Below are 22,325 nucleotides of genomic sequence, written 5' to 3'. Positions count from 1 at the left end.
GCTATGCGGTTTTCGAGTCATCATACCGCCGCTGAGAAGGCAGGTGCTTGAAGAGCTCCATTCAGGGCACTGTGGCATGGTGCGAATGAAGGAGATTGCACGCAGCTACTTTTGGTGGCCAGGTTTGACGCAGCTATCGATGACAAGGTCAAGTCATGTTCTGCTTGTCAAAAGATGAGTGTAGCGCCACTACACCCATGGGACTTCCCAGTGGAGCCTTGGCAGCATGTCCACATAGATTATGCAGGCCCACTGGAGGATCGTATGTTCTTAGTTGTAGTTGACGCACACAGCAAATGGCCTGAGGTCACATTGATGAAGAGCACCTCAGCGGAGAGAACCATCGAAGAGCTACGGTCAATCTTCAGTCACTTTGGCTTGCCAATGCAACTCGTTAGCGATAATGGCCCCCAACTGGTGTCTGAAGAGTTCCGGTCATTCATGGAAGCAAATGGAATTCAGCACATCAAGTCAGCACCGTATCACCCGGCCTTGCTGAGCGGTTTGTCGAAACGATGACGCAAGCTTTAAAAACATCACAAGGTAAGGGCTCCCTCAATATGCGCCTAAAACACCTTCCTGTTAACCTACAGAAACACAGACAGCTTCGCATGCGACTCGACCTCCTGAGACCTCCAAAGACTAAACAGGTTGTACAGACACAACTGAGAGCACAGGCAGAGAGACGGAGCAAAGCAAAAGACAGAAGCTTCATAGTTGGAGAGAGAGTTCTTGCTCGGAACTACTGCAAAGGTCCAAAGTGGATAACAGCCACAGTGGTTGCACAAACAGGGCCTGTGCCCTACACAGTTCACATACCGGAAAACATCATCTGGAGGAAACATGTGGATCAACTGTTGCCAGGAACCAACCTCAGAGATGACTCCTGTCAAGTGACAAACCAAGATCAGCTACTGGAGACCTACCATGACTACGAGCCTGAACATCCACTGCAGCAACATACAAATGTGGAACGTGCTCCAGACTCACCTGAACCAGCCAGAGTGCCTACTCAGGGTACTGTTGCACCCCAGTCTGGGCATACACCATCACCACTCAGACTCAGAGACAATGTGACTGTAGACTCACCTGTACGTCGTCATTACCCTGCAAGAGAAAGACGACCCCCTGACAGGTTGACTATTTAGTTCAGACTAACCTCCGACATTGGGGCAGAATACACCCCAGGGTTAAGTCTGGGAACTGAGGCAGTCTACCCTCTTTCCCTAGTTCATAAAAGGTTATTCTGAAAAGTTCATTTATTTACATTCAGAGAATTTCTGTTAAAAAGAAAACAATAGGCAAAACAGTGAATATTTACTTTTTCCTTATGAGCCATCAAAAGTGAAGGGGGAGGAATATGTTGGGTATTGATATTCTAGTTTTGTCCCTTTAGGGCACCTGTAACCCCCCCTTGCTTACCTACATTGAAATGCTTGGAATGTTCTTCCTGTGAAACGCATTAAACAATGCCCACGTTAATTTATACGTCTCATGTCCTGTCCTTATATTAGTTGTATAAGTAATACAGTGTGCTATACAACACATAGCAAAGGGTCTGAATACTTATGTAAATAAGGTATTTCTGTTTTTAATTTTTATTACTTTGAAAACATTTCTAAAAACCTGTCTGCTGCTTTATCATTATGGGATATTGTGTGTAGATTGATGAGGGGGGAAAAATAACTTAATCCATTTTAGAATAAGGCTGTAACGTAACAAAATGTGGAAAAAGGGAAGGGGTCTGAATACTTTCGGAATTCACTGTATGTATTATATTTATCTATGTTTATAAATGAAATATTATCTACTCGAGAAATGTGACATTATAGTATTCAGACGTAGCCTTCAAACGTCAATGGAAAAGGTGAACCATCTGTTCTACCATTAACTGCGCTTTGGATTGGGTCAAATAGAGCAAAATACTTGAAATAGCTTATCAATTTACTACTGTGAAGTGGGTCCAATTAAATGAGAGATGGGACGAATGGTCTTCCTAATTTGTTGTAGGTTATTTAGCTAATATGAAACCATCACAGTCAGTAAAGGTGAGGAATTTATTCTGCAATGATGATGGAAATGAAATACATCATAGGAAATAGATGTCTATTTCAAATTATTTTTTAAATACAACCATAAAATAAATAGACTTTTGCTCTTCTCGCTAACTGCAAATGATTGGGTCTTGTTATTATATTTAGCTACCTGTTCTTTTGTTATGAATAAGTGGCATCATATATTCCCCATTTGCACAAGGCTACTAATAGGCTACGTTTGCCTTCTTGCAATGCAATAGTTCAACCACTAGAGACCATGCATATGCATGGTCGAAAGATTGTGGGAGGATAAGCACATTCTCACATCAAGTTCAGTTTTTACAATCTCCAACTTTTGCGTGAAAACCAGCGCACGCATGTTTTGGGGGAAGATTTTGTGCCTAAACAACGTTTATAAATGAGGTCCCTGGTGTTGGAGAGGGGCCTGAGAGATTATGGGCCTGAGAGATGATGTCTATAAACTATTCCCATCAGTAGGTGGCAGTATAGCGGGGGAGGCCTGAGAGATGATGTCAGCAGTTAGATCCTCCCCGTTCATGGGAAAGAATTTATGAAAAACAGTAGAGGGATTCGTTCATTGGTCGTAAAATGAAATCTCCACCTACACGGGGCACCGGGCCATGCTAAACGAACTCGCTCAGTGCTTGATTTATCTGAGAGGGGTGTAACCTATCCCATAAACATACTCACCAGCTCGACGCATATTTGGGTTATCAGCGCGCGCATGACTTCAGGTAAGTTACAACTTTTACCTTTAATCTACTGTTTAGGCCTACTTTAATAATTGCATTATTGTGTCGTCCAATAGTTGATAGATATCAGAAGAAGAGAAAAATGGTAGCCTGGTTGCAGTCTCAGTTCAGCCATTACCAGAACTTTTAGATAACGTTCCACTCCTTACTACTCCTGTGCCAACACAAGTGTCAATTGTGGAATGTTCGCTAAAAAGACTGGTACCCAGACTATTGTTTTGGGGGTCGTATGTCGACTATAACAAATTAGACCGTAAATTATAGACGTGAATGGTTACATTGCAAAGACTACTTTACGCATTGACGCACCAGACTTGAACAATTGCTGTCATCTTGGAGTCTATTAACACCTCACAGTTCTTTGGATGGCAACTTTATAAAATGTCCCAGAATTGCAGCCTCTAGAGAAGTACATTTAAAGGGGGAATCTGGGATTGGTAGGCCAACATCCAATTTCTGATTCTTGAAAAATATAATGAATACATGCCTCACGAGCTTATGTCTAACTAACCCTATCATAACCCAACATGTAAGCTTGTTTAACTCAATTGTTTGCAAACAATGTAATTGTAAACTAACACTGTATAGCTTCAAATCTCTCAGATGATCAGTCCTTGTTCCATTAGATGGTCAGTCCTTGTTCCATCAATGGTTACATTTCTCGAGCCCCATCACTCAGCTGCAGTGGTGGAAGAAGTACTCAATTGTCATACTTGAGTAAAAGTAAAGATATGTTAATATAAAATGACTCAAGTAAAACTGAGTCACCCAGTAAAATATTACTTGAGTAGAAGTCTAAAAGTATTTGGTTTAAAATATACTTAAGTATCAAAAGTAAAAGTATAAACCATTTAAAATTCCTTATATTAAGAAAACCAGAAGGCACCATTTAAAAAAAAAAAATTTAATCGACAGATAGCCAGGGGCACACTCCAACCCTCAGACATAATTTACAAACGAAGCATGTGTTTAGTGAGTCCGCCAGATCAGAGGCAGTAGGGATGACCACGGATGTTCTCTTGATAAGTGTGTGAATTGGACCATTTTCCTGTCAAAATGTAACAAGTACTTTTGGGTGTCAGAGAAAATGTATGGAGTAAAAAGTACATTATTGTCTTTATATACTTTACTATATAAATAGTAAAGTAAATCACAGAAACCCCCAAAAACTTAAGTACTTTACACCACTGCTCAGCTGTTTACCTAAAAAGTGTCAGGATACACCTTTCTGCTTACATGATAAGAGTCCTGCCACATCAAATAAATTGAGGCCCTAATTAAATTGCCCAATGCTCTCATCCCACTGGGTACAGACATCAGTTCAACGTCTATTTTTCATTTACATTTGGTTGAGTTGTCACCTAACGTGAATTCAATGTGAAATCAATGAAAAATATCACCATGTCATTGGATTTAGGTTAAGTTGAGTTAAAAAATATAAAATGCTCTTACATTGATGGCTTTTTGCAAATCCAATCAGTTTTCCAAGTAGATTCGATGTCATCACATTGATTCTTTTGGTTGAAATTACATGGAAACAACATTTACTGATTCAACCCGCACAGTGGGATTGGTGTACACACTTGAGGATAGAAGTGATTCATTCATATAAAACAAACAGCCCTATGTGAGCATTGTGACTACAGACTAGAGTAAGAATGTGTACTCAGCACATAAATATGGGATTTTCATTATCAGGTTGGGACAGAACCAATGGACTATGGACCTTTCAGTGTAAACAGACAGATACATGTGAATTCTCTATAGCCAATGATGTCTCACCTGAAGGGGATACTCCAAGTCTGAGAGATACAGTACCAGTCAAAGGTTTGGACACACGTACTCATTCCATTTTTTAAAAATATATATTTTTAAACTATTTTATACATTGTAAAATAATAGTGAAGACATCAAAACTATGAAATAACACATATGGAGTCATGTAGTAACCAAAAAAGTGTTAATCAAATAAAAATATATTTGAGATTTTCCAAAGTAGCCACCCTTTGCCTTGATGACAGCTTTGCACACTCTTGGCATTCTCTCAACCAGCTTCATGAGGTAGTCACCTGGAATGCATTTCAATTAACAGGTGTGCCTTAAGTTAATTTGTGGAATTTCTTTCTTTAATGCGTTTGAGCCAATCAGTTGTGTTGTGACAAGGTAGGGGTGGTATACAGAAGATAGCCCTATTTGGTCAAATACCAAGTCCCTATTATGGAAAGAACAGCTCAAATAAGCAAAGAGAAACGACAGTCCCTCATTACTTTAAGACATGAAGTTCAGTCAATTCTTTGAGTGCAGCTGCAAAAACCATCAAGTGCTATGATGAAACTGGCTCTCATGAGGACCGCCACAGGAAAGGAAGACCCAGAGTTACCTCTGCTGCAGAGGATAAGTTCATGAGAGTTACCAGCCTCAGAAATTGCAGCCCAAATAAATGCTTCACAGAGTTGAAGTAACAGACACATATCAACATCAACTGTTCAGAGGAGACTGTGTGAAGTAGGCCTTCATGGTTGAATTGCTGCAAAGAAACCACTACTAAATGACACCAATAAGAAGAAGAAACCTGCTTGTGCCAAGAATCACGAGCAATGGACATTAGACCGGTGAAATCTGTCCTTTGGTCTGATGAGTCCAAATTTGAGATTTTTTTATCCAACCGCTGTATCTTTCTGAGACGCGGAGTAGGTGAATGGATGATCTCTGCATGTGTGGTTCCCACCGTGAAGCATGGAAGAGGAGGTGGTGGATGTAGGGGTGCTCTGCTTGGTGACACTGTCTGTGATTTATTTAGACTTTTGGTTTGCGCTTAGTGGGACTATCATTTGTATTTCAACAGGCCAATGACCCTAAACACATCTCCAGGCTGTGTAAGGGCTATTTGACCAAGAAGGAGAGTGATGGTGCTGCATCAGATGACCTAGCCACCACAATCACCCAACCTCAACACATTTGAGATAGTTTTGGATGACTTGGAAAAGCAGCCAACAAGTGCTCAGCATATGTGGGAACTCCTTTCAGACTGTTGGAAACACACTCCAGCTGAAGCTGGTTGAGAGAATGCCTAGGGTGTACAAAGCTGTTATCAAGGCAAAGGGTGGCTACTTTGAAGAATCTAAAATATATTTTGATTTGTTGAACACTTTATTGGTTACTGTAATACTGTAAACTCAGCAAAAAAAGAAACGTCCTCTCACTGTCAACTGCGTTTATTTTCAGCAAACTTAACATGTGTAAATATTTGTATGAACATAACAAGATTCAATAACTGGGACATAAACTGAACAAGTTCCACAGAGATGTGACTAGCAGAAATTGAATAATGTGTCCCTTAACAAAGGGGGGGTCAAAATCAAAAGTAACAGTCAGTATCTAGTGTGGCCACCAGCTGCATTAAGTACTACAGTGCATCTCCTCCTCATGGACTGCACAAGATTTGCCAGTTCTTGCTCTGAGATGTTACCCCACTGTTCCACCAAGGCACCTGCAAGTTTCCGGACATTTCTGGGGGCAATAGCCCTAGCCCTCACCCTCCGATCCAACAGGTCCCAGATGTGCTCAACCGGATTGAGATCTGAGCTCTTCGCTGGCCATGGCAGAACACTGACATTCCTGTCTTGCAGGAAATCACGCACAGAACGAGCAGTATGGCTGATGGCTTGTCATGCTGCAGGGTCATGTCAGGATGAGCGAGCAGGAAGGGTACCACATGAGGGAGGAGGATGTCTTCCCTGTAACGCACAGCGTTCAGATTGCCTGCAATGACAACAAGCTCAGTCCGATGATGCTGTGACACACCGCCCCAGACCATGACGGACCCTCCACCTCCAAATTGATCCTGCTTCAGAGTACAGGCCTCGGGGTAACGCTCATTCCTTCGACGATAAACGCGAATCTGACCATCACCCCTGGTGAGACAAAACCGAGACTCGTCAGTGAAGAGCATTTTTTGCCAGTCCTGTCTGGTCCAGCGACGGGGGGTTTGTGCCCATAGGTGACATTGTTGCCAGGGATGTCTGGTGAGGACCTGCATTACAACAGGCCTACAAGCCCTCAGTCCTCCTCTCTCAGGCTATTGCGAACAGTCTGAGCACTGATGGAGGGATTGTGCGTTCCTGGTGTAACTCGGGCAGTTGTTGTTGCCATCCTGTACCTGTCCCGCAGGTGTGATGTTCGGATGTACCGATCCTGTGCAGGTGTTGTTATATGTTGTCTGCCACTGCGAGAACGATCAGCTGTCCGTCCTGTCTCCCTGTAGCGCTGTCTTAGGCTTCTCACAGTACGGACATTGCAATTTATTGCCCTGGCCACATCTGCAGTCCTCATGCCTCCTTGCAGCATGCCTAACGCAGTTCACGCAGATGAGCAGGGACCCTGGGCATCTTTCTTTTGGTGTTTTACAGAGTCAGTAGAAAGGCAACTTTAGTGTCCTAAGTTTTCATAACTGTGACCTTAATTTCCTACCGTCTGTAAGCTGTTAGTGTCTTAACAACCGTTCCACAGGTGCATGTTCATTAATTGTTTATGGTTCACTGAACAAGCATGGGGAACAGTGTTTAAACCCTTTACAATGAAGATCTGTGAAGTTATTTGGATTGTCTTTGAAAGATGGTCCTGAAAAAGGGACGTTTCTTTTTTTGCTGAGTTTACATGATTCCATGTGTGTTATTTCATAGTTTTGATATCTTCACTATTATTCTACAATGTAGAAAATAGTAAAAATAAAGAAAAAACCCTTGAATGAGTAGGTTTGTCCAAACTTTTGACTGGTACTGTACATCCAATGAATTGATGTACTGTAGCCCTGTGATGGAATAACAATAATTTTAAATAATTTGCATTATTTTCTACTTTTTGCCAGGGGGATGATGAGGAACCTTATACTGCTGACTATCTTTGGAGAATACCTGCAGGTGATGAAATGCACCCCAAAATGCCCAATATATGGCTCTATAGCAGCTTGCACCAGCCAGTCTCTATATCAGGTCCCTGCGCTGCCTCCATACATTGCCATTTTGTATATGAGGGATAACTACATCAGTGAGATCAATGAGACATCCTTCTCTGGGCTTGAAAGGTTAAAGGAACTGGATCTCAGTTGGCAACGAGTCAATGGGCTTATTATAAGAACTAACACCTTTCAAAGGCTGGAAAACTTGGCAGTGCTTTATTTAGGGTATAACACAGGTTTACAAATTGAGCCAGATGCGTTTGTGGGACTGTCCAACCTGAGAGCTCTCTCTCTATATAGGTGTGACCTGACTGAATCTATTTTACAGGGTGACTATCTCAGGCCCCTGGTTTCCTTGGAAACACTAGATCTGTATGGTAACCAGGTGAAAAGAATCCAGCCTGCTCTGTTCTTTGTGAACATTACAGATTTCCAAGAGCTAAACGTTGCCCTAAACCGGATGGAAAGCATATGTGAGGAAGATTTGATTGGCTTTCAAGGCAAACACTTTCGGCTCCTCAAGTTGAGCAGCCTCTATCTATATAGCATGACTCAGTATGGCTTTGACTGGAAACGATGCGGAAATCCTTTTCGGAACATGTCCATGGAGACACTTGACTTATCTTCCAATGGATTCGATGTGGACAAGGCAAAATTGTTTTTCAATGCAATCCAAGGGACCAAAATCCACCATCTTATTCTGGAACACAGCACCATGGGGAAATCATTTGGTTTCAGCAACGTGAAAGACCCAGACAGGCAAACATTTGAGGGCCTCAAGAATAGTAGTGTCAAGATTCTAGATTTGTCCAAATGCTTTATATTTACATTGCAATATGCAGTATTCAGTCCGCTGAGAGAGGTAGAGTACATAACAATAGCCCAAAACAAAATTAACCAGATTGACAGGGAGGCGTTTTTTGGTCTTCAAAATGTACAAAAGCTCAACCTGTCACACAATCTTATAGGGGAAATCTATTCTTACACGTTTGACAATCTACCCAATATTTTAGAACTTGATTTATCTTACAACCATATTGGTGCATTGGGATATCAAGCATTTAAAGGACTTCCAAACCTACAAGTTCTGGATCTTACAGGAAACTCTATTCGGGAACTAGGTACATATGGTTCCCTTGCACCACTACCAAACATCCAACTTCTTCGTTTGGCTGATAATAAGATTACGTCCTTAGAGGGCCTCTCTGTCTTTGCTAATAATACGATCATACTTAACGTTCAAAACAACAGGTTAACTAATTTAGAGGATGTATACACAGTTTTAACTAAATTAATGCACATTGAGTTTCTCTGGTATGGTAACAACTTCATAAAGTGGTGCACCCTTAACAATAATATTTCAGTGCCAGCTGTGAACTCTCTGAAGCTGCTTGAGCTAAGGAACATCGCCTTGCAGATGATATGGGCACGGGGAGAGTGTATGCATGTATTTGAAAATCTTGGCAAGCTTTTAAGTCTGGATTTAAGCTTTAACTCCCTGCAGGCTCTCCCAGATGGTATATTTAAAGGCCTCATCTCTCTGGAAGAGATGGATCTTCACTTCAACTCACTCACATACCTCAAAGCAGACATTTTCCCAGAGAGTCTCAAAACAGTTGACCTCTCTTACAATTTCCTGGCCTCTCCTGACCCAGCGACTTTCCATTCTCTCAGCTGGATCAACCTGTATAGGAATCAATTCCACTGTGACTGCGGTCTGGAGGACTTTCTGACGTGGCTGAAAGGGACTAACGTGACTTTTCCTGACCCTGGCGTGAATGAATTCAGCTGTGAGTTTCCTTCAGATCTCCATGGCATCAGCCTGTTGAATTACAGCTCAGTCATATCGTGTGAGGAGGATGACGAGAGGCTGGTTCAGGAGCTGAGGCTCTCGCTCTTCATCGGCTGCACAGCGCTCATCATCCTGATCATGGTCGGAACAATCGTTTTTGCTCGTCTCCGTGGATTCCTCTTCAAAGTTTACAAAAAGGTGACCGCCAGGATCCTTGAGGGCCCTAGGAGGGATCTTTCTGCTGGTGGGCCTCGGTACGATGCTTACTTATGCTTCAGCAACAACGACTACAAGTGGGTAGAAACCGCCCTGTTGAACAGACTAGACTCTCAGTTCGCAGAGCGAAACGTCCTCCGCTGCTGCTTCGAGGTCAGAGACTTCATCCCAGGTGAAGATCACCTGTTCAATATCAGGGACGCCATATGGGGGAGCAGGAAGACAGTTTGTATCGTGTCTAAAGAGTTCCTCAAGGACGGCTGGTGCCTAGAGGCCTTTACCCTGGCTCAGAGCAGGATGCTGGAGGAGCTCAGAGATGTTCTCATCATGGTGGTTGTGGGGAATGTCCCCCATTACAGACTGATGAAACATGAAGGCATTAGGACCTTTGCCCAGAAGAGGGATTACCTGCAGTGGCCGGAGGACACACAGGATATTCAATGGTTCTATGAGAAGCTCATGTCCAAGATTCTTAAGGACAAAAAGAACACCGCCAAAGCTAACAATGGGGATATCACACTTGTAAATATGACAGTTGGAACTTAATGTTGTTGACTCATTTTTCCACAGCCTGTATGCTTAAGTGGAAATCTTATTTAACTGTACTGTGAATTCGTACATCATTCATTTTTATTTTGTCTGTATGGCATTAAGAACTTTTACCATGTTGATTACAGGCAAAATGGAGAGGGTCCTCTGTCTTTTGGCATAGCTTGTTTTTGACCACTAGGTGGCAGTCAACCTTTATTCACTAATATTGGAACTGTGAAACGTTACCTTCTGTATAAATCAAATTTAATTGGTCTCACACATATTTATCAGATGTTATTGTGGGTGCAGCGAAATGCTTGTATTTTTTTGAGTTTTTTTTATGACAGAAATAACACCAAAAGAAATACTGCGAAGTTGCTTTGGCGCCAGAAGCAGAGCTGCCATGTCTGTCGGCGCCATCTATGATTATTGTGTGTTTTGCAGTGTGTACAATGCAAAGTTCTCGTGGTTTACATTTACACGTTGTAATATAACTAATGTAAGGATTTTGGTACTTTTAATAAAACATTCCAACTTCTCTACTAAACTCGAATAATAATTGTGAACTTTTTCTGAGGATTTGAAAAATGACTGAATCTTATATCCTCCCTGCTTCCTCAATATAGAGTCTATGTCTGAAACCAGTATGCCACCAGGTAGAGTAAAACTTCCTGCTGTAAGGAGGAGCGGAGAATAACATCATCCTCTCCCAGAAGTCACTGGGCACAGATGTCAGTTCAATGTCTATTCCAAGTTGGTTCAGCGTTATTTCATTGAAATGACGTGGAAACAACGTTGATTCAACCACTGTGTGCCCAGTGGGAGTGTTTAAGACTCCTTTATGGAAACCTTGCTTGACCTGTGTTAATTAACACAGCACACATTTAGACATCTACTGTTATTGGAAAGGTTTTGAATGTACATTTAAACTAGGCCTACCATATAACAACCATTTCAGTTTTGTAACTATCTCATATTTTCATTTAAAACTCAAAGTACTACACCATGTTTCAGTAAGAGGAATGGATCTCTGATGGAGATAATGTAAAAGCGTAGCCTTAATGATCATGTGATTTTTCTCGTATAACTATGAGAAGATAGAAAGCACAGTGCGGTTCTACAAAAACTAACTTAAACCACAAATCATGAGACAAAAGTGCTTCTGTACAGGTGTAGGATCTTAATTTGACCTATATTGTCACAGCAAAATAATGCTGCATCTACAAGATTTGAATGTTTAGTCCATAATGTTACTTGATCGGTGGTTAGACCATTAGTTAGCTGGGCAAAACTAGGTTACATTAAAAGTGCAATACTATTAATATTTTTTGTGAATCTATGTAAATTGCGAAGCTCATCTGCATTCTCTGCAGTGCAGGGAAATTCTCAGCAACAAGAGTGATCAAAATAAGTTTTCTGTACTTGTTGACTGTTTTTGCAGTCAGGTACTGGTAGCCTACCCAACCCAGGCTAGAGGCCATGTGGTAGGAAAGGAGTTGATGGAGCACCTGCAGTCAACTTCTCTGATTGCCATCTTTCCTCGGAGAGAAAGACAGGCCCCTGAGTGGCTATCAAGAGCATGGAGTTTTAATGGAGCATAACTGCTTTTCCCATCTATCCCTGGGGCTCCGGCTGTGAGTGTTTGGTACGGCATCAGCCTTCAGATTCCACACAGGGAAGAGAGGACCTATTTCACAACTGACCCTTTGGAAACAGGTGTTTTCTGCACTTGGAACGCTGGAGTGACCTTGCCAGCGTGGGGAGAGCATAGGGATAAGGGAGGATATTATGTCTGTCTCCATCACCTGTTTTTCCAGCCATATCTCCCCTACAGTTTGAAGTTCCACATTATTCAAGTTATCTCCTCTGGTAATTGCTTCTTATAAGATTGCAGGAGTAGCCAATGTTATGAAAATACTGAGTGAACCTGTGATACCAGGATGTTTATATAAGCTATGTAAGGTGAACTTCAGGATACGGCTGTGCCACAGACTCCTTTTAATGTGCTGTGCACGATGAAATACTAAGTTAAATTTACTCAACTCATGGCAATATGGCATACCACTCACTCATCATTCTCTGCCTAATTTACAGTACACTCACTAGAGGCTAGCCCTTTATGATAGAGTAGATTGAAGACCTTCTTCCTTAGATATAAGGAGCAGTTTCCCCGAGTACAATTTTCTCACTTAAAGATCAGATTGGCAGAATGCTTCCGTTAACCATCTGAGATAAGTCTGTCACTTTGTGCCATGTGTATTTCTTGTAGTTCTCCCTGTAGTGAGTGTTCACGCAAAAGGAAGATGTGTATCATTATGATGAAGTTTATGGTTCATACCCCTATTTGTGATTCGGACCAACGGGAAGAAGGAGAGGGCGTTGCCTTTATTCAAAGGTAGGCTGTATTCAGTCTATTTTCCTATGACTGTATGGCTACAATTTGTTTTTCCTTTATGGAGTTATTATGGGTAGTGATTCTAATTTGATTTTGTCATTTGAAATGGTTTTATTTTTAAGCAGTAGTGTTTTTGTGTGTTTTTTACACGTTACTCACATTGTGAGTCAAAATGGGGGAACGGTGATATATAGGAGTGTATCGAGTAATACTTGAAGGAGTTCTGTTCTGTTTCGATACAAATCTCACCAGATTGGGTCTGCTGGATTGCTGGGATTCTCCTGATGGGTTAGAGGTCTAACTTTCTGATCCTGTGACACTGCGATGAAGTTGACAGTGTGATTGGGAGTATAAGCCATTTTGGAGAAAGAAAATTCAACTGAATGTGTTGTTATTCTCTTTGACATGTGTTTTAGAGATTTGTATTAAAAATAATTAGTAAAAGTAATTTGTCATAGTCGATGCTTGTCTGGATTTCCTGAATCAGAAGTGAACTGAACTAAACTGTTGTTCTGATCTGTCCTCTCGAGGTTATCGTGAGGGTGACTACGGCCGGTTTCTTAATGCATGGAGGGGATAATTTGACCACGAGAACGGTGGGAACCTCAAAACCCCCTCTAACCAGCTGAAGAAGAGCGACAAAGGCGTTCAATCCGGCCCTGTCCAAACCACATCTACCGCGAGACCTGAGTCCGAGCCAGCTACCATTGTACAGCATCCTATCAAAGCTATCAATTGCTTTTCTCTCATGCTTTTTCTCTCAGGAGTGGGACACGTGGAGTACGCGTGGAGTACGCATGGAGAGAGATCCGTTCCAAAACTTCTCTCATGTTGCTGGTATGCTGGTTGGCAAATGGTCAAGATATAAATGGGTGGTAAAGGTGGGGGCGGCCCAGGTGAGACATTGAAATTGGGATGTTACATGGGCCATCCACTTGAACTATGAAGATTTCTGAAGAAGGCTATGAAGAGACGCCAGAAGATTGAGTGCCTGAAGGGGGGGTTGGTCCACTGTGCCCAGAATTGATTTAGGCTTGTCTTTAATTTGGGGTATCAAGTTGATTGTAGAGGTCTACACACTGCTAAATGTATAGTCATTTAGATTAAGAATGCATTGGGATACTGATCTGTGATTATAACCATGATCAGAAAGTGAATACTATAATTATGGGTAATTATACTGTATGTTAATATAAATTACATTCTCCCAGTGTCAATGTGTGCTAAATTGAGGGTTTTTAACTTAAAGTACTGGGACAAATGTGAATCACTGAAGCATATTTCATTTTAATTTTGGGTTGGATAATTAATTGGGTTTTGATTATGATTTGGAAACTGAATGATTTTTAAAAAAAACTGGCAAATTGATTTGAGTATGTTCTTAGTATGTTGATAACTGTATGAGTGAAGCAATTAATGTATTATGGATTGATTGTTTCAATTGATGTTATGCTAATTGTGACATGGGTAAAGAAGTTGTGTACTAAAGTTGTTGACACTATTCTCAGCATGCCCTGGTGAATGGAGAGGGTGAACTCTGATCCTGAGAGTGAAACTGATCCTAATCTATTTGACCTTGTTAGGTTCTTATTTTCAGAGTAAATAACTTGACGCTTAACCAAGTTTAATTCTTCCCAAAGGGTCGCTACAGCTTCATTCAGTCATCACATGTTTCCACCACCACAAGTGTGTGTACGTGTGTGTGTGTGTATATATATATATATACTCCAATTTAGACACTCCACCTTCTCTCCAATCCTTACATATTTTATGGTTCGACAGGAAGACGAAGTGATAGAGTAATAAACCGTTCTGTCTCCCTTAAGGTGACCTGACCTGACCTCAACCACCTTGATGTCTAATCCAAAGCTCTTCACCTGTATCACCTATAGCACTCCTGTGACTTCCTCCCGTCCAGCCAGCACATTCCAAAGCCATCTGTCTCCTACAGATAACCATTAACTCTGATGTAACAACCACAACCACTATCACCCCTCAGATACTATAGTATTACTTCTGATCTATCATGTCTCTAGTATAGCCATGTTAAAAGTTTACCCAGAATCCAACAACCTATATCTATTACTAAAATAAATGTTTTATGATATTGATCCAAATCTTGAGCAGTGCCCAAATTGATCTGATTTGTAAACATTGTCTTAAGAGGGGTAACTGCAGATGGTGTTTTAAAGGGAAGACGTGGTCCCAGAGTCAATGGTCATTTCCTACATATTATTTGATGTGAAGAAGACTGTGCTGATGGCAGAAAAAGGGATTAAACTCAGTAACCCAAAGGAGGTTATTTACCATGTATGGCAGTGCCTAACACCAGAAGGGGTTTTTATCTTTTATTCTTTTCATTTTATTGTTAATTTTTGTTTTTTTTTAACGCTGGAAGGGTTTAACTGAAGGTTTTATAAGAAACTTGTTTTTTTAAGGGGGGAATGTGAGGGCATTTTGAAGTTAAACCTTACTAATGCTTGTGTACTAAAACATGTCTTTAAGCCTAGGCATTGGGTTTGAGTTAGTTTATATGACAAACTCATATAGGATAGGAAAGTGTGTGTGCGCATTAAAAGAGGCCTGTTCTGATTGTTTGTGTGTGTAGAATGACCCCATGATGTCCAGGCGCTCAGCCAAAGACAGAAATGAACTGGTTCCTCTTAGCTTAACTGGAGACAGGGCAAAGTGTTATATTCTGCACACCAGTGATAGAGCTGTTGTTCTGTTTGTTTGGAGCCTGTTTCTGGGGGAAAGATTCATGTTTTGTGTGTGTGTGTGTGTGTGTGTGAGACGAGTATGGCCATACATCATCTGGGCGGAAAGTAAAAGGCGCTTGCTTGCCCAACTTGGGGGATCCGTTGAGCAACTGTTAGAGGAAGTATGTCTGGAGTGACTTCCTGTCATTCTGGCCCCTGTTGTCCTCACTCAGTTGCGACAGACTGAGGCAACCTTTTCACCCAGTTATCTCCCCTCACACACACATACATACATAGGGTCACATGTTTTGCAGATGCTTGCATGGGGTAGCTTGACTATATAAAAGCTCCTGTAATCTTTGTACAGGAGGCTCTCACTCCTTCTCACCTGCGTGGCTGGGGCGACCAGCCACCTTATTATAATACATTTTTAATAAAAGTAATACCTTGATTGATTTTGCCTCATTATTAGTTAAAGGTAGAATTTCCACCACACTCCCAAGTCTGAGAGATACAGTACCAGTCAAAAGTTTGGACACAGGTTTTTTCCTCATTCCAGGTTTTTTTTCTTTATTTTTACTATTTTCTACATTGTAAAATAATAGTGAAGACATCAAAACTATGAAATAACACATGGAATCATGTAGTAACTAAAAAAGTGTTAAACAAATCAAAATATATTTTATATTTGAGATTCTCCAAATTAGCTACCCTTTGCCTTGATGACAGCTTTGCACACTTTTGGCATTCTCTCAGGTAGTCACCTGGAATGCATTTCAATTAACAGGTGTGCCTTGTTAAAAGTTCATTTGTGGAATTTCTTTCCTTAATGCGTTTGAGCCAATCAGTTGTGTTGTGACCAGGTAAGGGTGATATACAGAATAACACTTTTTTTGGTTAATACATACCTCACAGGTGGACTCCAATCAAGTTGTACAAACATCTCAAGGATGATCAATGGAAACAGGATGCACCTGAGCTCAATTTCGAGTCTCATAGTGTTGTGTATTGATATTCTGGTTATGTCCGTTTAGGGCACCTGTAACCCCTCTTGCTTACCTACACTGAAATGCTTGGAATGTTCTTACTGTGAAACGCATTAAACAATGCCCACGTTAATTTCTACTTCCGTCTCATGTCCTGTCCTTATATCAGTTGTATAAGTAATACAGTGTGCTATATAACAAAACTGGCAACGAGGAAGAAACGTTCTCACGTTTATGCTCATTATCTTCGGCAGAAAGTCTGAGTTAAATTCGTTATTTTTTTTCGCTGTAGAAGACGCAAACAACGTGGAGCTAGCCAGTCGAGTGACGCTAGCTAGCTTTTGATGTCACAGCAACGAGACCCTCGAGGGATAGGAAGAGTTTCGCTGCGGGAGAAAGTGAAGTCCGCTTGAGTTAAAAAAAAAAAAAAATGGGTCTGGGAGTAAGGGACCGTCTGAAAAGTGTGAGAAAGAAAAATAAACCAAAAATGTCTGCATTGGTTGAAAATATAGGAACATTTGATGAATCTGTGGAACAATGGAGTTCTTACACAGAACGTTTTGAGTACATTGTGTTGGCAAATGGAATTAAAGCAGAAGTCGTGCCAACATTTTTGACTGTTATGGGAGGAAAAACAATCAATCTACTGCGCAGCCTAGTAATGCCTGAAAATCCTGGTGATAAATTATATGATGAAATTGTGGCTACCTTAAAAGGACATTATTCTCCCAAACCACTGATAATCGCAGAGATTCAGGTTTCATAAGAGAAATCAAGAGGGGGAATCAATCTCACAGTTTGTGGCTGTATTGAAACAGATATCTGAACACTGTGAATTTGGGCGATCACCGCGTGACACTATACGTGATAGGTTAGTGTGTGGCATGCGCAGCGAGGCAATTCAGAAACGCCTTTTGACTGAGAGGAACTTAACATTGCAGAGAGCAATAGAAGTGAGTACGTCAATGGAAATGGCAAATAAAGACGCACAACAGCTAAGTGCATCGACCCAAGTGCATAAGGTGTCTACGGAGTTAAACAACAAGGTAGTAGGTGGGAAGCCATGCTATCGCTGTGGGAAACCAGGTCACCAAGCAGAGGAGTGTTGGTGCAAAGACTTAGACTGCAGAAGTTGTGGAAAAAAGGGTCACATCGAACGTGCATGTAAAAACAAAAAGACACAATCAAACAAAAGTACTGAACAAAGGAAAAGCGACTTCAGGGGGTACAAAAAGAAAGTTCATAAAATGGAGCACACAGAGAATGAACAAAGTGATACCCTGTCTGAAGGGGAAGAATCTTTGCATGTTTTGTCCATTTCAGACAATGGACACGGATACTGGGTGACACCGCTACTGGATGGAAATGCAGTACGGATGCAAGTGGACACTGGAGCAGCCATATCTTTGCTGTCTGAGGCTGTATACAAGGAGAAACTACATCACCTCACACTACAGCCCACAAAGATGACGCTGAAAACATACACCGGTGAGATTGTTCCAGTGAGCGGAAGCGTGATTGTTACAGTGGAGCTCAACAAATAGAAGGTAAAGCTACCACTCTACATTGTGAAAGGCAACCATCCAGCATTGCTAGGACGCACATGGCTGGAAAAGATCAAACTAAACTGGCAGGAAATTCACATGGTTGCAAAAGAGGACACAAACCTACAAGGAATATTGAGTAAACACGGATGTGTTCAAAGGAGAACTTGGCAGTATGAAGGACATAACAGTTAAACTGACCTTGAAACCAGACAGCAAGCCAAAAAGCTTCAAAGCTAGACCCGTCCCATACGCCATAAAACCAAAAGTTGAAATTGAGCTAAACAGACTAGCGGAGAGTGGAGTATTGTATCCAGTGAATGTTAGTGAATGGGCTACACCTGTTGTTGCAGTCATAAAAAAAGATTGATCACTCAGACTCTGTGGTGATTTCAAAGTCACAATTAACCCAGTCTTGACTGCTGAAAAATATCCACTACCCCTCATTGACAACCTCTTCTCTGGTTTAGCTGGATGACAAAAATTCAGTAAGATAGGCCTGACATAAGTCTATCTACAGATGCATGTGGACCAAGAGTCACAAGAACTGTTGACCATAGTGACTCACAAAGGACTGTGCAGGTACCGGAGGCTTCCTTTTGGAATCACCTCAGCTCCGGCCTTGTTTTAGAGAGCTATGGACCAGATACTGAGCGGGCTCACTGGGGTCCAATGTTACCTCGATGATCTACTCATCACCGGCAAAGATGAGCAGGAGCACCTGAGAAACCTGAACGCTACACTACAGAGATTGGAGGAGTACGGTCTGAGGGTCCGGAAGGACAAATGCGAGTTTTTCTGATCCTCTGTTGAGTACCTGGGCCACGTCATCGACAGTTCGGGGCTCCACATGGCGCCATCGAAGGTGAAGGCCGTTGTGGAAGCTCCATCCCCACAGAATGTGAGTCAGCTGAGATCATTCTTAGGACAACTGACATTCTACTCAAAGTTTGTGCCAAACCTAGCTAACTTGTTAAAGCCACTGCATGAACTTTTGAACAAAACCCAACAGTGGAAGTGGACAGACAGATGTGAGGAGGCCTTCAAGAAAGTGAAAACAGCCTTAGCTCAGTCAGAGGCCCTAACCCACTTCAACCCCAACTTGCCATTACAGTTGGCATGTGATGCATCGCCTTACGGCGTTGGTGCGGTTGTCTCACACATCATTCCATCAGGTGAAGAAAGGCCAATTGCTTTCGCATCACGGACCTTACGTAAAACCGAGAGCAATTATGCACAGATAGAGAGTGAAGCACTCGCCATTATGCTTGGAGTTAAGACATTTCATCAGTTTCTGTTTGGCCAACGATTCACACTGCTGACGAACCATAGAACCCTCACCTCCATCTTTGGTCCCCACACCAGCATTCCGTCGCTTGCAGCCAGCCGCATGCAGCCAGCCGCATGCAGCGATGGGCATTATTGTTATCTGCTCACCAGTACGATATCAAGTACAGAAAGTCTGAGCAGCACTGCAATGCAGACGGCCTCTCAAGGCTTTCCTTACCTGTTGCACACACTGAGCACTCCCAGGCTGAAATCTTCTACTTCAAGGAAGTGACGAACGCTCCATTTACATTTGTCCAAGTGAAAAAGTTCACCCACACTGATCCAGTGATGTCTGAGGTCGTGGATATTGTCACTCGTGGAAAAGGAGAGATGTCAGACAGTCTACAACCTTACCTAGTGAGGAAATGAGCTCACAGTTCAGTTTGGATGCTTGCTATGCGGTTTTCGAGTCATCATACCGCCGCTGAGAAGGCAGGTGCTTGAAGAGCTCCATTCAGGGCACTGTGGCATGGTGCGAATGAAGGAGATTGCACGCAGCTACTTTTGGTGGCCAGGTTTGACGCAGCTATCGATGACAAGGTCAAGTCATGTTCTGCTTGTCAAAAGATGAGTGTAGCGCCACTACACCCATGGGACTTCCCAGTGGAGCCTTGGCAGCATGTCCACATAGATTATGCAGGCCCACTGGAGGATCGTATGTTCTTAGTTGTAGTTGACGCACACAGCAAATGGCCTGAGGTCACATTGATGAAGAGCACCTCAGCGGAGAGAACCATCGAAGAGCTACGGTCAATCTTCAGTCACTTTGGCTTGCCAATGCAACTCGTTAGCGATAATGGCCCCCAACTGGTGTCTGAAGAGTTCCGGTCATTCATGGAAGCAAATGGAATTCAGCACATCAAGTCAGCACCGTATCACCCGGCCTTGCTGAGCGGTTTGTCGAAACGATGACGCAAGCTTTAAAAACATCACAAGGTAAGGGCTCCCTCAATATGCGCCTAAAACACCTTCCTGTTAACCTACAGAAACACAGACAGCTTCGCATGCGACTCGACCTCCTGAGACCTCCAAAGACTAAACAGGTTGTACAGACACAACTGAGAGCACAGGCAGAGAGACGGAGCAAAGCAAAAGACAGAAGCTTCATAGTTGGAGAGAGAGTTCTTGCTCGGAACTACTGCAAAGGTCCAAAGTGGATAACAGCCACAGTGGTTGCACAAACAGGGCCTGTGCCCTACACAGTTCACATACCGGAAAACATCATCTGGAGGAAACATGTGGATCAACTGTTGCCAGGAACCAACCTCAGAGATGACTCCTGTCAAGTGACAAACCAAGATCAGCTACTGGAGACCTACCATGACTACGAGCCTGAACATCCACTGCAGCAACATACAAATGTGGAACGTGCTCCAGACTCACCTGAACCAGCCAGAGTGCCTACTCAGGGTACTGTTGCACCCCAGTCTGGGCATACACCATCACCACTCAGACTCAGAGACAATGTGACTGTAGACTCACCTGTACGTCGTCATTACCCTGCAAGAGAAAGACGACCCCCTGACAGGTTGACTATTTAGTTCAGACTAACCTCCGACATTGGGGCAGAATACACCCCAGGGTTAAGTCTGGGAACTGAGGCAGTCTACCCTCTTTCCCTAGTTCATAAAAGGTTATTCTGAAAAGTTCATTTATTTACATTCAGAGAATTTCTGTTAAAAAGAAAACAATAGGCAAAACAGTGAATATTTACTTTTTCCTTATGAGCCATCAAAAGTGAAGGGGGAGGAATATGTTGGGTATTGATATTCTAGTTTTGTCCCTTTAGGGCACCTGTAACCCCCCCTTGCTTACCTACATTGAAATGCTTGGAATGTTCTTCCTGTGAAACGCATTAAACAATGCCCACGTTAATTTATACGTCTCATGTCCTGTCCTTATATTAGTTGTATAAGTAATACAGTGTGCTATACAACACATAGCAAAGGGTCTGAATACTTATGTAAATAAGGTATTTCTGTTTTTAATTTTTATTACTTTGAAAACATTTCTAAAAACCTGTCTGCTGCTTTATCATTATGGGATATTGTGTGTAGATTGATGAGGGGGGAAAAATAACTTAATCCATTTTAGAATAAGGCTGTAACGTAACAAAATGTGGAAAAAGGGAAGGGGTCTGAATACTTTCGGAATTCACTGTATGTATTATATTTATCTATGTTTATAAATGAAATATTATCTACTCGAGAAATGTGACATTATAGTATTCAGACGTAGCCTTCAAACGTCAATGGAAAAGGTGAACCATCTGTTCTACCATTAACTGCGCTTCGGATTGGGTCAAATAGAGCAAAATACTTGAAATAGCTTATCAATTTACTACTGTGAAGTGGGTCCAATTAAATGAGAGATGGGACGAATGGTCTTCCTAATTTGTTGTAGGTTATTTAGCTAATATGAAACCATCACAGTCAGTAAAGGTGAGGAATTTATTCTGCAATGATGATGGAAATGAAATACATCATAGGAAATAGATGTCTATTTCAAATTATTTTTTAAATACAACCATAAAATAAATAGACTTTTGCTCTTCTCGCTAACTGCAAATGATTGGGTCTTGTTATTATATTTAGCTACCTGTTCTTTTGTTATGAATAAGTGGCATCATATATTCCCCATTTGCACAAGGCTACTAATAGGCTACGTTTGCCTTCTTGCAATGCAATAGTTCAACCACTAGAGACCATGCATATGCATGGTCGAAAGATTGTGGGAGGATAAGCACATTCTCACATCAAGTTCAGTTTTTACAATCTCCAACTTTTGCGTGAAAACCAGCGCACGCATGTTTTGGGGGAAGATTTTGTGCCTAAACAACGTTTATAAATGAGGTCCCTGGTGTTGGAGAGGGGCCTGAGAGATTATGGGCCTGAGAGATGATGTCTATAAACTATTCCCATCAGTAGGTGGCAGTATAGCGGGGGAGGCCTGAGAGATGATGTCAGCAGTTAGATCCTCCCCGTTCATGGGAAAGAATTTATGAAAAACAGTAGAGGGATTCGTTCATTGGTCGTAAAATGAAATCTCCACCTACACGGGGCACCGG

General features: G+C 41.9%; 1 protein-coding gene across 2 annotated transcripts; it reads left to right on the top strand.

Annotated features, from left to right (window-relative positions):
- Positions 1-2,674: 2,674 nt before the first annotated feature.
- LOC120024620 (toll-like receptor 5) lies at positions 2,675-10,852 on the top strand. Of its 2 annotated transcripts, none has more exons than XM_038968918.1 (2): positions 2,675-2,791; positions 7,677-10,852. In XM_038968918.1, exon 2 carries the CDS (start codon positions 7,681-7,683, stop codon positions 10,318-10,320), a length of 2,640 nt encoding a protein of 879 aa, XP_038824846.1. In that variant the 5' UTR covers positions 2,675-2,791; positions 7,677-7,680; the 3' UTR covers positions 10,321-10,852. The 2 variants fall into 2 exon arrangements, with proteins under 2 accessions (XP_038824846.1, XP_038824847.1); XM_038968919.1 differs by lacking the exon at positions 2,675-2,791 and adding an exon at positions 4,559-4,636.
- The last annotated feature ends 11,473 nt before the right edge of the window (positions 10,853-22,325 follow it).

The sequence above is a fragment of the Salvelinus namaycush genome, chromosome 29, assembly GCF_016432855.1.
Source record: "Salvelinus namaycush isolate Seneca chromosome 29, SaNama_1.0, whole genome shotgun sequence".
Lineage (NCBI taxonomy): Eukaryota > Metazoa > Chordata > Actinopteri > Salmoniformes > Salmonidae > Salvelinus > Salvelinus namaycush.
The sequence above is the reverse complement of the archived record's forward strand: the minus strand, read 5'-3'. Positions and strand labels throughout refer to the sequence as shown.